This window comes from Cervus elaphus, chromosome 6 (genome assembly GCF_910594005.1).
Source record: "Cervus elaphus chromosome 6, mCerEla1.1, whole genome shotgun sequence".
Taxonomy (NCBI): domain Eukaryota; kingdom Metazoa; phylum Chordata; class Mammalia; order Artiodactyla; family Cervidae; genus Cervus; species Cervus elaphus.
The window spans coordinates 44,095,363-44,112,656 of record NC_057820.1 but is presented as its reverse complement, the minus strand read 5'-3'; the positions used below and the strand labels follow the sequence as shown (position 1 = coordinate 44,112,656).

Below are 17,294 nucleotides of genomic sequence, written 5' to 3'. Positions count from 1 at the left end.
CCAATCAATAGAGCCAGACAGCTGATTTATATAATGGAATCACACTGAAGGAGTGGTCTTCCCCTGCAGAGCCGTGTGCAGGGGAAAAGGGTTACTAGGCTAGGGAGACCAGGGGACTCCACAAGTGTATCTGCTGGTGTTCATAAATATGTTGCCCATCAACAAACCGCAGGAGAGCTCCAGAGAGCAGCCTCCTTGAGCCTGGAGGCTGGAAAGTGACGGTGGGGCTGGTGCGGCTCCTGCTGCCGCCGCCGCCACTGGGCAGATACCGCAGTGAGGGGTCTGCCCGCGCTGCGTGCTCTCAAGAGCCCGGGTCTGGCCAGGAGCGAGAAGTTGAGAGTGAGGGCTGGGAGGTGGGCAGGACTCACCCAGGAGCTGCAAACCAAAATAAGAAATCTAGGCAGCAGCAGGAGAAAAGACAGTGAGCTGGAGCCAAGACCTCAGGCCAAGTGGAACTCGAGGAGATGTCATCATTGGTAAAGGAGGACTTGGAGAAGAAACTGTTTAAGCCACTCTCACAGAATCTGTGCGAGTTTATTGAAATAGAGTTCTCGGTCCAGGACAGGTATTACCTCTGTGTATCAGGTAATCTGCTCTTTCTGCTATCATTTCAAAACGTAAATAACCCTGAGAGGCTTAGGTGACAGAGGGGCATTTGGGGGTGTTTACTTTTTACGCATGTATCTTCTTGTGATAGAATTTAACTATGCCAAGATAAAGAATTTGGATTTTACAGCATTTTTGTAAGTGCTAAAATGGAAGACAAAATGTATTGTATTAATATTTTGGTTAATTGTTCAGAAATGAAACTGGGCATGTGCTTTTTCCGATCTGATTAGTCTCCAATCTTTTATTCAAATCACTTGCATGGCAAACAGTTTTATTTGTGTATGAGCTCATTTTTAAAAATTCAACAGAAAGCTCTCTGTATATTTTTAAACATATTGGATAACTGAGTTATACGGCTCTATTTCCAACCAGTCTGGAAAACTAGCGTTCTCTCTTTTCATGCTGGGAAAGAAAAAAAAGACCTAAGATTTCCTTCTGAGGTTTATTTAGACTTCCTGGTGGCTTATTTTGAAAAGAGAAATGATCTTTTAAAAATTCTTTCTCATAGTATGCTCACCGAAACAATGTTTTAATAGTAGAAATTAGTTCATGAAGATGGAACTTTAAGGAAATGTTCTCTAAACTATTCAACTAAAATATTTTTCCTCATGTTTTAAACATTCATGAAAATTGTCCAAAGGTAGGTATAAACTTTTTCACTTAATTATGATTTACCTAACCTGTAATTATTGTGCTGAACTTAGAAATGTTTGTGCCACTATTGAATCTAATATACAGCATTTTCTTTTTATAATCCATGATTTTTAATAGTTTTCAGGGGCTTAAGGAAAGAGGTTAGAAAATCTAACTTTCATTGTACACTTTGCTTTTTAAGGCACACAGTTCAACCTTTTCAGAAAGTCTATTATACTTCCCTTCCTGATACTTTGCTTAAAAGAACTTGCAAAAGTTGTGAAGAGAGAGTACTATAACAGAAGTAGAACAACTTTAAAGAAAGTGCTAAGAACTCTTTAAAATCCTGTAATTCCTAACAGGTATACTAATATTTACTTAAGAATAATAAGATTTATCTTATACTTTACCTAGTATATTTTGCCAAATAAAAAGTGTGAGGCTTGGCATATCAGCAAGGTACAAAACTTCCTCAGTCCAGGAAAAAGAAAGTCAAATTATGGAAAAAGATCAAATGAAAAAATTTTAGAAACTGCATTATATTCAAACCATCAGATCACTATATCTTAAAATATTTTGACTTAATGTATTAGAAAAAATGCTTATTCCAACATTAAAATTTAATAGTTAATTTTATTCCTATTGTAATCCTTTATGAAGCTAATTACTCATCACATAACATTTGTATATACACACATTGTTTTAAATCTTATGAAAATAAAGCAATCATAATAATGTTTATGTATTTACCAGGAATTATTTAAATCTAATTTACTAGATGTATCTTAATGCCCCCCTCCAATAATATAATTAGCTAAACTTGTTCTATCTGGCATGGAAAAAAAAAACAATCCTAGAATTAAATTTTTGGAAATGGATGTAATTTTTTTCCCCCAATACCCTCAAGTTCTGAGAAAGACACCGTGGGCTGGGGTCACCTGCTGTCTTTTTTCATAAATGACATGAATCCTTTTAATCAAGATTGGTTAAAAGGTGTTGGCATTGTTAACATGTGTGAAGGAAACCTCTTTAGGGGTCACAGTTTTCACCTGGAAAATGATCAAATAAAGTAAATGATCATTTTCATTAGTAAAATTCAATGATTCTCTTATGTAAGAAGTAAGGGAAAAACAAGATTGTCTCAGAGGTGAGGAAGAGGAGATGGTATTGTGCTATTCCAGGTAAAAATTAACATTAAAATTCATTTTCATTCACCAGTTTCATGACTCTCCTCTGTATCACATCCATCAACTTGAGAGCACTTTCCCCAATGTAGCATCTCTTTATGACCATCTCAAATGCATTTAGACAGAACAGTAATTTAAAATAAAGTCAGAGTGATGCTTGCTAGTTCTAAACCTTTGGCTGTGCTTTACTCAGAAAATATCTCCATTGAGAGGAATCAAACAGGCTATATCTCAATTGTGGAGGCAGATAACTCCAGATTTTGAAAGTTGGCCACCTTCTGGGAGTAGAGAGACACATAGTTATGATTTCCTCCTTATAGCCTCTAAGCCAGCAGTTCTAAATTTGTGAGAGCCAAGAGTCTAGAGTCATTAAATCCCACTATACATTTCTCAGATTAAAGAAAATAAGTTTAGGCAGGAGGAGAAGGGGACAACAGAGGATGAGATGGTTGGATGGCATCACCAACTCAATGGACATGGGTTTGGGAGACTCCGGGAGTTGGTGATGGACAGGGAGGCCTGGCGTACTGTGGTTCATGGGGTTGCAAAGAGTCGGACACGACTGAGCGACTGAACTGAACTGAAGACCTTAAAAGAGATCTTATGGTATAGAATAGATAAAGAAATTAGTTCAGTACTATTTTATCTGATTCCATTCAAATATTTCTATTGCACTAAACCTGAAGCAAAGGCTATTGAAACAAGTACAGTATAATACAAAGAGAAAACCTTTGTGTTTTACATATATTATAGACAGTCACATTATTCTGTATAGCACAATCATAAGACATGGAAAAGTAACTCATTCACATCCCTCTTGTACTACATGAAAAGTCAGGAAACAAATTAGAAAGCAGAAAATATGTAGTTATGATATTCATTAATGACGTTTCAAGAATCAGTACAATGATTTGAATATGTTTCTATAATAAAAACAAAAATTTTACTATTGTCAAAAAAAAAAAGAAGATAAGTTTAAATAAGTTACACTTTCTGTTTATCTGATCTGAGTCTGTCTTTTGCAGGGGTCTCCCAACCAGGTGATTGCAATTTACTGTTACCTGGATACTTGACTTCGTCAAGGTCAAAAAATAAACATTACAAATTCCATCTCCCTCTCTGCAGTTTGCTAGTACTTACCTTGGGAATTTCATGGCACCTCAGGGTTTGCATGGTCATTTTCCCTTGGAATTGCCTTCACCTAACTCAGAATGTCATTATCCTTGGAGTTAAAAGCAGCATCTTCTTATGAAGGAGGGAGGGGCTCTATTATGTACGGGAACAAAAAGAGACAGGTCACTTGTGCAATGATGAGAATGCAAATGAATTAAGGAAATTCTGAAAGACTTGAAATTGCATAGAAAGCATTAGCCATAATTGGATGGGAAGTAGCATCGCATGGTGGGCTAGACCTTGGAATGCTAGGAGTCAGACGGAGCTGGAGTGAAATGACTCAACTTTACCCACCTGCCAGCTATGAAATAGGGGGCAACACTATTACTTATTCAATTTAATATTCAGTTAATATTCAATAACACCTACATTTGCACATGGGCTTTCCTGGTGGCTCAGTGCTATAGGACCCACCTGCAAATGTAGAAGATGGGTTCGATCCCTGGGTTGGGAAGATCCCCTGAAGGAGGAAATGGCAACTCCCTCCAGTATTCTTGGGAAAATCCATGGACAGACAAGCCTGGCAGGCTACAGTTCACAGGGTCACAAAAGAATTGAACACAACAATTAAACAACATTCGCACATAGTGTTCTCTCTTTTTAAAAAATCTATTTTTAATTAGAGGATAATTACTTTACAATGTTGTGTTGGTTTCTGCTGTAAATGATGTGAGTCAGCCGTAAGGATACATGTATCCCCTCCCTTGTGACCCTCCCTCCCGCCCCTCATCCCGCCCCTCTAGGTCCTCACAGAGCGGGAGCTAATACTCTCTTCTTAAAGCCTAACTAGCAAAAAAGCAAACTTGATAAATTATATTCCAAATAAATAAAAGGTAGGGTTATATTGTTAAAATATATAGAAAAAATGTATTGTGAAAACATATGCTGAGATGTAGAAATATAGTATATACTGTAAATAAATATTTACAATAAAAATAAAATAGACAGTAAATACATAGATATATATTTATGTTATATAATTTATAAATAAATTATATACATATTGCAATACAGATTATTTTTTCAGTATTCACATATATTTTGAAAAATATTCTCCGTAGATAATTAATTTGAAAATAAACAGTATTTGCTAGAATTATGAAAATAGTGTACATAAATTCTCCATACATACTACATTTTGATGCCAAAAAAGAACTTCTCTGTGCATCAGAGAATTGAATAATTTTGTCAAATCATTTATGATATTAACAATAAATGTCAAATAAGAATGTTAACAGGAAAAATAAACAAAATACTAGAGACTAGGTGTTTTATGAAGCACAAACATTAATTTCTCATATTCCTGGAGGCTGGGAAATCCAAGATCATGGTGCTTGCAGATTCAGTGTCTAGTGTGGATCTTTGTCCTCATAGACCACTGTTTCCTCCCTGTGACCTTGCAGGGCAGAAAGGGCAAGAGAGCTCTCTGGGGTCTTTTTACAAGGGTGTTAATCCTGATAATACCTCCCAAAGACCCCACCTCCTAATACCATAAACCTGACTTGAGGGTTAGATCTCAACATAGGAATTAGAGGGAACAAACATTAAATCTGTAGTACCCAGGATTACCCCAAAATCAATCCGATTAAAACATTTCTAGATAAATTATTTGAAAGCTACCTTTTGATTAAATCAATAATAACATTCTCAACAATCCCAAGACATAACTAATACATTGAAACATTTTCAGTGAGGCTTCTTGTCTTTAATATCTCAGGGTAATTTCCCCCTATTACTTAATCTCAATGATGAAAGCAGTTATATAACTCTAGGATTATGAAATGATGGTAGTTTATATGTTTAAAATATTTCTGTGCAGCTTACTTACAAGCTGCTTTTTCCCCTCTTATCTGCCAAATTATATTGGATCATTGGCCAATTTCTTTCCACTTAGCCTCCTGAATGACACTTTTACCATGAGTGACTATTTTACTATGATAATATAGGCAATTATTAACAACAATGTTTATTACAAAATTAAAAGTGAAAATCGATGGCTGGCATGAGGTTAAGATGGTATTTCTGAAAATGCTAACTAAAATAATGACATTGGCGTAGGTTCATTCTGAACTTCCCTGGATCTATAGCTATCACTAAATCATAATTGGGCAGTAATACATCTGATGTCACCAAAACCAACTGTGCAACATTCTAACTATACAAACACATTTCTGTTTTAGGACCATGTGATAAGTTGCCACTTTGCCACTGCATTAATGTGGATATGGCCGCTTAATTTTAGCTGGCAGCAGAGCTCAACATGGAGATGAGGGGTTGGGTCCACTCCAGCCTGAGGAGACTTCAACTCTTGGCTTAAGACAGTTCTTGGAACCTCCTGGACTACAGAGGAGATTGTTTTGCCAAATCAAGGAGGACGTACTGTCTCTCTGCTGCATCATTGTATCAAAAAGTTAACTTTTAAAGCATGATTGCTGTTTTCTTAGTTTGTAGTTAGTGGGACAGTGATCACTGATGTAAGAAAACTTGATAACTAGTAGATCCTACCTTCTTTTCTCTTTCTTCACTCCCTCCCTTCTACCCATCCTTGCAGCGGTCCCCAGCCTTTTGGTCACCAGGGGTCATTTCGTGAAAGACGATTTTTCCCTGGACCGGAGCAAAAGGGGGATGGTTTAGGGATGATTCAAGCACATTATATTTATTGTGCATGTTATTTCTCTTATTATGACATCAGATCCAACCTCACATCATCAGGCATTAGATCCCTGCTTTATACAACTGCTGAAGAAAACTTTCTAAAATGTAAAGTTCAGCTTGACTGTTTACTTAAAGTCCTTTAGTGACAACACACTCCCCTGTAAATCTCCCCACATATATAACTCTCAGGATAATATTTGAACTCCTTAGCCTAGCATTCTAGACCATTCAGGAACCAGGTCCTGCCTTCCCCGTTTCCCATCACCTATTCACCCTACACGTCATGCCAACAATGGTAAATGCCTGTGAGGACTAGAAGATTCAAGTTTCTTATGCTTCTGTGTGCATGCCGTTTCAGAACTCCCCGTACCCCTTTATTCATTCTGCTAACTCCCACGGCCCTTTACAACTCAGAAAACCTGTCAGGAAGTTCTCTCAGGCCCCCAGTGGGATGCAGCTATCCCTTCCCCATGGTCCTATAAGACCTGTTCATTCCTCATTCACAGGACAGTAGTCATGTGTTTTCTTTCTGAAGCCCCACACTCTGTAGTCTCAGTAGGAACATGAATGGTACTGTAGAGGAATACATTTTTTCAATGCCTAGCCCAGGACTTTGTATAAAAGGGGTACTCAGATAGTTATCAAATTAATGAAACAAATCAGTGGGTCTGCAGTTAATGAGCTGGTTATCCTAACAGGTCGATGAGACCATGAATTTGCTTCAAATGACATTTATATACAGTATCCAGTTATTTCTCCCCATCCCCATCCTCTCCCACTTCCTAAGCAGCCAGTGAGACAGCTAGTCAGAACAAGAGCTTTATCATTTGATTCTGAGGTAGAGCCTTTGTCTGGACAGAAAATTGCCTTCTAGTGGAAGCAAACACCTCTGAGAGCTTGTCCTTAGCAAGTATGACAGAGGCTACCATGCCTCCACGTCAACTCACCAACCAAATGGCTTCTTTTCTCCTCTCTTCCTTTCCTCTTCCCAAAGCTAACATCTAGACCGGTGGAAGTAGATCTCTTTTAGGGTTGGATAAGTGCACACGAGCAGAAATCCACCAAGTTTTGCATACAATTTCAGGAGACTCACAGACTTTGAGTCAGTTTTCTTCAGTTCAGTTCAGTTCAGTTGCTCAGTCATGTCCGACTCTTTGCGACCCCATGAATCGCAGCAAGCCAGGCCTCCCTGTCCATCACAAACTCCTGGAGTTTACTCAAACTCATGCCCATCAAGTCGGTGATGCCATCCAGCCATCTCATCCTCTGTCGTCCCCTTCTTCTCCTGCCCCCAACCCCTCCCAGCATCACCGTCTTTTCCAACAAGTCAACTCTTCACATTAGGTGACCAAAGTATTGGAGTTTCAGCGTCAGCATCAGTCCTTCCAATGAACACCTAGGACTTATCTCCTTTAGGATGGACTGGTTGAATCTCCTTGCAGTCCAAGGGACTCTCAAGAGTCTTCTCCAACACCACAGTTCAAAAGCATCAATTCTTCTGCACTCAGCTTTCTTCACAGTCCAACTCTCACACCCATACATGACCACTGGAAAAACCATAGCCTTGACCAGATGGACCTTTGTTGGCAAAGTAATGTCTCTGCTTTTTAATATGCTATCTAGGTTGGTCATAACTTTCCTTCCAAGGTTTTCTTACTCAGGGTTAAAACCTTCCACTTAAAACCTTCCACTCTAGGTCCCCTCAGGACATGCCCCTCAATCACTCCTTTGTCCTCAAAATATGCAATCCCTCCTCTTCCAAACTCTTGGAATATGTGCTGTAAATCATAGTCTTTAGTCTCTTCCTATTTCTTGTTCTAAAGCCTACATAACATAGGAACTGGTACACAGTAGGCACTCAGGGTTAGCCAGTCCATGAAGGAGCCTTCTGCAAGCTGTCTTCTATGCTCCCCGTTATAGAGGAATTGCCCTCAGGGAAGAAATCAATGATCTTCCCCAAGTCAGACTGAGTGCCAGGACTGAACTCTGCTTTTTACCCAACAAAGTGACTTCATGGGATTGTCTCCAAATCTTTGAAATTCTCTGTCCTTTTCATTTCTGTAGCATCACACTGTTGGGCTTGTCTCTTTTTTGATGGCTCCTTCTTAGATCTCTCTGCTGGCACCTTTTTTTTTTTCTCTACTCCATCTCACCTTTTTCCTCTGCTTTTTTCCCTGTAAACCTAGTCTTGGAAAACTGACTACACAGAAAAGTCCTAAGTGTATATCTCCATTCCTAACTATCCCCATCTACATATCTCCATCTCCTCCCAGACACTTTATGATGTACAGTCAAAAACTAAACTCACTATTCTGCCCAACCAGTCCACCCTCCACACTTTTGTGTTTTGGTTTCCATCCAGTGTTATTTCCATCAAGTGTTGTCAATGTCTCATTCAAAATCTTATTTAGATTTGCTACTTCTATTTTTACTGCTCACATCTTATGCCTAGAATCCAACAACCTCATGAAACAAAACAAAGACAAAAACAATTACTATAAACTAGACACTATCCTACATCATTTACATACTTTAATCTTTACAGCCTGTGAGTTTGTATCACTCTGATGTCCACTTTACAACATGAGACAGCTGAGGTTTAATCTCTCTATGATTAAGTAATATGCTCAGACCACAGTGTAAGAAGTGATGTCATGATTTGAATCCAGAATGTCTAATGCCAGAGCCCACTAAGATTTACTGCCTCTTCTATGGACCTCCAGTTCCTCTTTCTTTTCTTCTTCAGTGTTCTTGGGCATCACTGATTCCAGAAATATACTCCTCTAATGAGGTGCCACTGTATTAGTCTCTTGCTCAAGAAGAAAAGAGACTTACTGAATGTGTGTTACTGTATGACCTTTCACTGAAATCCTGACACAGTGCCCCCTTAGATTTATCAAGCTGCTCAGACTCCCTTCTCTAGGAGACTGAGTTCAGGTCCATTGTGAACTCAAAGCTTAACTGGTTGCCTTAATTTCAGTATCACCTGCACTTTCAGGGGATAACTAATCTCTTCACCAGCCCCAACTCTAGAGCCCCCAGTGTCCAGGCCAGACTCCCATCCTTCCCACCAGAGGGGGGGACTCAACACCACAAGTCCACAATGGTTTCTGTCACTTTGCAGAACATTTTCACAACCTGGTTAACCTTATCCTTCATCATGTCCTAACACCAATCAGTCTATACAATCCACTGTCTCTAATCCTACCTGGTGAAGTTCAGGGTCAATTGTCCTCTCAGTTTGTAATACTGTCCTTCTCCTAGAAATGCCTTCAGTATCATCCCTGTCTTTTGAAACTGGACTAATTTAAAAGCTCCATCTCCAACTCGATCTCTTCCATAATTCTTTCCTTAACTTTTCCAATCCTCTTTCTTCTAAGAACTCCTGTTGAGCATATAGTCTGTTCCAAATTGCTGATCTATTACCGTGACTATATTGTAATACACTGTTTTCATCTTCGTAACTAGGAAGCCATGCCAAAGTGCTACTTTCTAGAACCAAAAGACAGTCTCCCTCAAAGACAAATTCCAGTCTCACTCTGAGGAGACAGAACCAGCCTGCAACACTCCAAGTGACATCAACCATCTTGAAAGCTTAAGATAGTCAATTCCCACTGCCACTCCTCTGTGATATAATTGTGTGCCTTCATAACATATATTTTATATGACATGTCTGTTAGCCTTTTCTCTTCAACAAAACCATAAGTTACCAGAGGGCAGGCAATCATTTACCCCCACTGGCAATCACAACAGTTCTATCCGGCAAACTGTGGATACCTAGGAAATACTCCCTTGATAACTCATTGAGAACTTTCAATTCAGGAGTTCTAACATCAAATGCTGATTCTTCTAGTGTGTTCATATGAGACCAAACTCAATGATTTTAAGGCCAGAAAATTATTTCCTTTGTGTTGTTCACATAAAATAAGCAATGCTTTTCCCCATACACTTCAAAATATAGTACTAAAGTTTTTGTCTCAATAGCGCATTTCAAATACTAGAAGTTTAGATACACTCTGGAGAAGATTAAAAACCTCAAACAAAAACAAATATGTTAGTAAAAGCTGTGTTGCAAGCAGTCCTACATCCAAAATCTCACAGCAACTTTAAAAGAAAGTGTGCATGATATTATTTGCATGCCCTCTCTTCTACAGTTGGTTGCTGGGTGAGCAGAATGGTTTACTTTCCTGACCTCATTTTCCTATATTGTCATAAATTAAAACTCCAACTTGTTCTGGTAAACACTTTGGCAGTGACTGTATGCTCACGCTAAGCCTCTTATTTCCTGCCCTGAGTTGAACCCCATCCTCCACCACAAAGCTCAGAGCTGAAAGCATAGAGCTCAGTGTTCCATCTGGCAGACATTACCGCAGCTGTATGTGACCACAACTGTAGCAAAAATAAAGTTAACACACTGATAGAACAGAGAGCAAATCTGAGGGAACATTCATGAGGCTTCAGATACCTCAGCGTTCACAACTAGGGTGCAGATATAATGTATGTTCAAGTTCATTATATGAAAAGGAGATACAGAAATACAGAAAACTATGACTTGGTGAATAATTTATTATCTTGCAAGAGTCTATGTAAACGAAGTCTTTTTCTGTCCTACAGTGACCAAAAATGAAGAAGTAAAAATAATTATGGTGAAACACTACAGAATAGGTTTAGATGAAAAATATGAAGTAACCAAAAAGTGGTCTTTGAATGACCTGCAGATGATCGATGGAAAAGAAGCAGATACAGTAAGTGTTATATTTTGTAAGGGAGCTATGGAATCAACATGCTGGAGATCTTGGCGGTCAATATCCTACTTCATACATTTTTGACGTATACTGGGTGTTAAGATGACATATTGTTCTTAAGGAGTGCGATTTAATCTACTGGGATGATCTACTGGTTTGTTTTTTCTGTTTCTATGAGTTTAAATTTGAATTTTGTCTATTAGATTTAAAAGCGTCTTTCCCAAGTGCTTCTTAACAGGTAAAACAAAATCTTCTAGTCTGTTCTGAAACTTTAAATGTCTGACACTTTCACACCACTCTCTCCGCATCCCAACTTCCTCCACAAGTTGTGGGAATTCCTTTCCTCACCTTCTTCATATTTTACTGCCGGTTTAGCCGCTTGATCCTCCAGAAGGACTGATAACTCGAGGAAATCCTGCAGCCTCAGTATTGAAAGTAGAGAAAGTGTGTAATCTCTCTCGTGACTACTCGAAAGTGGTTTTCCCAGCCTCTCCTTAACTTCTACTGATGGAACACTCATTACCACATGAAGCAGTCCATTCTGCTTCTGAATTGCCGTCCTTTATCTTTACATGTCCTACTTAGGTTTTATTATTTCTTTATATTTATTTATTTGGCTGTTCCAGGTCTTAGTTGCAGCATGTGGGATCCAGCTCCCTGACCAGGGATGGAACCCAGGCCCCCTGTATTGGGAGCATGGAGTCTTAGCCACTGGACCACCAGGGAAGAAGTCCCTCTGACTTATATTTAACCAAAATCTGCTTCACTATGACATCCACCCATCAGTTCTAGTTTTGCCATTTGGTACAATCAGAACAAACCAAACCCTCCTTTCACATAGCAGCTTTTCCAATATTTAAAGACAATTATAAGGTTCCCTCACGTTTTCTCTTTTCTGGATTAAATGTAACCGTTCATTCTTTAAATGATGTTCATATGAAGATTAAATAAGATAATATGACAGGACCACACAAACGTTGCTACAACCCCTTCCACTATGCTATTTTCTCTCCTCTGAAATGCTTCAGTTTTTCCAGAATTAAATACAATACTTTAGAGTTAGTGTGACCTGTTTATAATTCCTTTGATCTGAATTCTTATTTCTATTAAACACTCAACTGAGCCCTCGGATCTTTTGGGCATGAATTGCCTTTTAACCTGATCTGCCATACCCTCTAAGTACATAGGATAAAATGTAAATAAAGGCCCTTGATCATCTGGCTCCTTTATCTCTGGTCATTCTCCCTAAAACTTTATACAGTGAAAGTACTTAACTATTGACTCTCGGGGCTTAGAGTCCCAGTCACCTCCATCCCTCACCCCATTCTCAGATTCTCCTTGAAGTAAAGTCCTACTCATGTCCCCCAGCCCTACAATCCATTGCATTATGGATGTAAATAATCCAACAAACTGCAGTTGTTGGCTTACTCTGTCTCCCCTCTGAATAAAAAACTGCAACCCTTACTTTTCATCTTTTATTGTAGCCTTCTGCCTAACAGGTATTAGGGACTCAAATGCTTCTGTTATCGTTGGATGAATTAGAATTTAAGCTCATCCTGTTCAATGTCATACTCTTAGTTTGGTCTCTTGTTCCCACCTATAAATCTTCTAATATTTTGATTCGTTAACATTCACAGTAGTATGGTGCAGATTTAGTGTGAACAGCATTTAGCACTTCACCCAAGTCAATAATAAAAATGATGAAGCAGGCAGACCTAAGTATACTTTTGGGTAACTGATAGGTTATCATGACTACTACTATTATTACCATTACTAGTAGTACTGCTACATGCTACCATCTCACACTTAGTAAATGGTTATCAGATGACAAGGACCAAAAAAGCTCTTTCTAGACTTAATTTCATATAATTGTCACAACCCATGAATTAGATTCTAGCATTACTCCTGATCTATAGATGAGGAACATGAGACATAAAGAGATTAATTGACTTGCCCAAGGTCAAAGAACTACTTTAGTGATGGAGGTAGATTTTACCTCCAAATCTATTAATTCATCTTCTTTGGACTTGTTGTTTACCATTTATACAAATTTGTATATTTGTTCATTCACTGAGAATTTATGGTATATTAGGTCTTGCTAGGGTCTGATGATAAGTGGTAAGTTAGATGGACACATGCACTTAATTCTGCCTTATCTAGTGTGAATATCTAAATTTTACCCTTAAGATCTTTACTGAAATCAATATATGTTATCTGCTGTTATCTTCCAGGAATCCTGTTTTTAAAATTTGGTATATTTGACAGGACTTCTTGGTGAAAGTATGCTGGATTTCATTATTTTCTTTCCTAAGTAATCACATAGCATTTTTCTGGCAAGACATTCTACCTAAACATTCAACGCTTTAGGAAATAAATATTTTTGGCATGTCAATATGCTGGAACATTACACGGCCATTAAAAATCATGTTTCCAAAAGAATACCTCAGAACACAATTGTTCATCATTTAATACATTTTGTAAAAGTCACCTGATACAAAACTTTTCTATAGTATTATTTTACATATTTAATCTATCATAGTATCAAAAACTTGAAAGCTGAACCTCAAATTTTAACACAAAATATATAGATGTGTGTATATCCATATATGAAACTAACCAGTACTTTAGCAATAATTATCTCTGTGTGATAAGATTATTATAATTTTTAAATTATTATCTTCTTTATACTTTTATATATTTGCCAAAAGTTCTGTATTGCATTGAATTTTATCAGAAATCAATGTCAATTTCATTAATATGTAGTTTTAGGGATTAACCATTACCATTTCTTTTTTTTTTTTTTACCATTTTCTTCTTTTGTTGTAATTTCTCAAATATTTACTGATGTCATAATTATTTTCTACGAGCTTGGTCAGTGCCCAGGAATGTATTAATCAAGCCTGTCAACTCAGATACACTGGAAGCAGCTAACTCTGCTCTATTTTATCCTCACCTTTCTGGCACTTAATTTCATCTCTATGTTGTTGATTCTTCCCTTTCACATTTGAAGATCATGGCCTTTCATAGTGAACTAGATAGATACAGAAGAGAATTTGAGTATTTCTAGTTTTCTCATCTCTTTAGGACCTAAAATACTAAACTGTCAGAAGAAAACCTGTAATATCCAAAGTGTAGTTCTTTTAAATACTTCTTTCCTGTGGATGAAGTAAAAATATCTCAATTGTTCTGGGAATTTCCAGTTCTCTTCCCTCTTGTAATTGAATCCTCAGGAGTCAGCATTTATTATATTTTTCTCAATAGCAATGATACAGTTTTAAAGAGAGCTGTTTCAAGCCAGAAAGTTGTCAGCTTTAAAATGGAGTGGAATTGATACTGAAGTCAATTTATATTGCAGAAATAAAAATGATGGGGGACTTGGAGACTGTTGTGGTGCAACAGGAGAGAGGATGATGTAGCAAGAAATGGGGCTGGGCTGATTGAGAGCTTGGTTCTCACCTTGGCTCTGCCAATAACTACATGTGTGGCCTGGGCTTTAACCCTCTGGAAACTATCATTCACAATTACAGTACATTATATTATAATCTATTATAAACAAGAGATTACAGAATGAACTATGAGATTCCCTTTTAGCCCTATCAAAAGAAAGAAAGAGAGAAAGGGGAAGAGGGAGAGAGGAAGGAAGGAAGCAGGGAAGCAGGAAAGCAAGGGAGGGATGGACAGACGTGTATTCTACGTTCATGCCTGCTTAGGCTTCAATTATTAGACTAAGGGAAAACCTTAATCCTCTCCAAGTATTTCAAAAACATAAGGCATATTTTCTACATGACAAGGAGCAAATGATTCTGTGAGGAAACTACATAAGAAGTGTGATTAGTATCTGGTGATGGAATGGGTGTGATTTCCTTTCATTGAGATTCTCTGCACAAGTGTCTTTCAGCTGGCAATTATGACAGTTACGAAACATTTTGCAAGGTGTGAGTTGGGGAAATGTGCTTAAAATCACATCACTCTTGTACATTCTTTAAATATTGCTTTGTTTTTAAAAAATTGCAAAGCAAGGTGGTATTACCACCAGTATCATAATCTCTGGCGGCAGATCTGGGAAAAGGAACTATCATTCATTAAGCTCATTAAGCTCCATTCTAGTGTCACAGTTTGTATGATTAACCTCATGTAAACTTCATAGCAACCCTATCTAAAAGGGAAGGCCAAATCTGATAAGGATCTTGCCCGTGGTTATATCAGAGTCAGAACAGTGGTCTAACTTTAAAACCCTTGTTCTTTTTCCTGCCTGCTGCAAGAATTTTCCTATTTAAAAAAAAAATTGCAATATATAAGTTGTTTATAGACTTTGCACACTATACAGTAACAAATTATTAATACTGTTGTTTGGTTTTGTCTCTCTCTGCCTCCTTATCATTTAGGACAATGTTTACCTCCACTTCCCTTTTTCCCTTGTGGCTCAATTAGTAAAGAATTCACCTGCAATGTGCAAGACCTGGGTTCAATCCCTGGGTTGGGAAGATACCCTGGAGAAGCGAATGGTTACCCAATCTAGTATTCTGGCCTGGAGAATCCCATGGAATGTATGGGGTCCCAAAGAGTTGGACATGACTGAGAGAACTTCACTTTCACTTCACTTTCAGCTCAATTCAACACGTGTTTGTTGAGAATTTCATTGTGGCCATGGATAAGCACCAGGAACACAGAAGATAAATGATTCAAAAACTCTGCCCTCAAGGAGAGTTAGAAGTTAGGCAGATAATTAATTTGAAAACATTTTGTAAATTGAAAAAGCATTTCATAAATGCAAGACATTGTTGTTACTACTACTAGTAACAGTAGCAATTATTATTATTTTACCATGTAGACCTAGATCAGGTATTTGATGCCTACTTTTTCCCAAAACATCTCCACTAGAAGTACAGAGCCTAACTCAATCCAATTAGCCAGTGACAAATTGTCAGTTTCAGTCAAATGATTTAATGATCCTTGTCATTAACTTTAAAAGTAATTCCTTGCTATTAACTTCAAAGCCAACAAGTTGGCAACCTGCCTACCTGCTGTCTGTCTGCTAAATTGCTCCAGTTGTTTTCAACTCTGTGCAATGCTATGGACTGTAGACTGCCAGGCTTCTCCATCCATGGGATTCTCCAGGTAAGAATACTCCAGTGGGCTGCCATTTCCTGCTCCAGAGAATCTTCCTGACCCAGGGATAGAGCCACATCTCTTGCGTCTCCTGCATTCACAGGCGAGCTCTTTACCAGTAGCGCCACCTGGAAAGTTAGAGACTTAGCGAGTATGCATGCATGTATGCCAAATGCTGATTCTGTATTTCCCCCTTCTATCACTGAAATAGCAAAAAGGACCAACTTGCTAGTTGAGAAAAGGTTTCTCCTTTTCTCCCCTGTGGAAGTCTGCTAAGTGGGTTTATTCTTCTCCATCCCCTCCATCCTCTCCAATTCACTACCGTGGGAAGATTTGATAACTACACATTCTAACACACGCTTTATTTGCATATTGAAAAATCAAAGGTGCTTCAAAATGATCTTTCTTATTGTTATTCTTTTTAGAAGCAATATGTTTGAACCAGGTAGCTTTGGAAAGCTCATTTCTAGATTTTTGAAATATGTTTGATATCCTACAATCAATAAGCATACAAAAGAATATGAGAGAATCCAGGAAATCTAGCTACTTTCTTAGCTACAAACAAAATCTCGGCTCTCTTTTTCTCCTAGGACAATCCATTCTTTGATCTGCACTTCAAGAAAGTATACAGTTTGGAAGCATATAGTTGTGCTTCGAAATATGCCTTTGCTCGGACTGTAAACAAGCTGAATCATGCATACCTCAAGAAGGACTTACAGATCGTGAACTTTGATTCTACTTACATTAATGATGATTCCATTTGGTCCTCCAACAACAAGGATTGCTTGGTCCTTATGAGAATATGCTTCTATGCCTTCAATCTAGTGTGCCTGTCCCTGTGTCCTCTGCCACTCTGAACACATATCCTATGTTCCTTCATCCGTGTTCTAGGAAAATGGTTCCCTAAGTAAATATTGATAGTCATGATTTTGTTTTTTCCCTTTATCGGTGACTATTATTTATATGAAAATAAAGTGATGCTTTGAGAATTGCCGTGAAATGTGCTTTAATGCAGTCATTCAATATTTGGGACTCTTGCCTGTGTGTTCTTTGGTAACTTTGGAAGGAGTTAGATGGTTTTGCCTAAATTAGTATTCTATGAAAGGGTATCAAGAAGTATCTTGAAAGACCAAAATAAGTAGAAATGCATTCCATGTTCATGGATAGGAAGATTTAATACTGT

The 17,294-nt window shown here is 38.0% G+C and overlaps 1 protein-coding gene across 1 annotated transcript; it reads left to right on the top strand.

Annotated features, from left to right (window-relative positions):
- Positions 1–234: 234 nt before the first annotated feature.
- EXOC1L (exocyst complex component 1 like) lies at positions 235–17,104 on the top strand. Its single transcript, XM_043905867.1, has 3 exons — positions 235–585; positions 10,872–11,002; positions 16,702–17,104. The coding sequence occupies exons 1-3, from the start codon at positions 465–467 to the stop codon at positions 16,966–16,968; spliced, it is 519 nt and encodes a 172-aa protein (XP_043761802.1). The 5' UTR covers positions 235–464; the 3' UTR covers positions 16,969–17,104.
- The last annotated feature ends 190 nt before the right edge of the window (positions 17,105–17,294 follow it).

What these genes read in the sequence shown, in the direction of transcription:
- EXOC1L (XM_043905867.1), top strand. Translation starts at nt 465, where the DNA reads ATGTCATCATTGGTAAAGGAGGACTTGGAGAAGAAACTGTTTAAGCCA. An exon ending in GTATTACCTCTGTGTATCAG is followed by an intron (nt 586 to 10,871) that starts GTAATCTGCTCT and finishes TCTGTCCTACAG; the next exon opens with TGACCAAAAATGAAGAAGTA. An exon ending in ATGGAAAAGAAGCAGATACA is followed by an intron (nt 11,003 to 16,701) that starts GTAAGTGTTATA and finishes TTTTTCTCCTAG; the next exon opens with GACAATCCATTCTTTGATCT.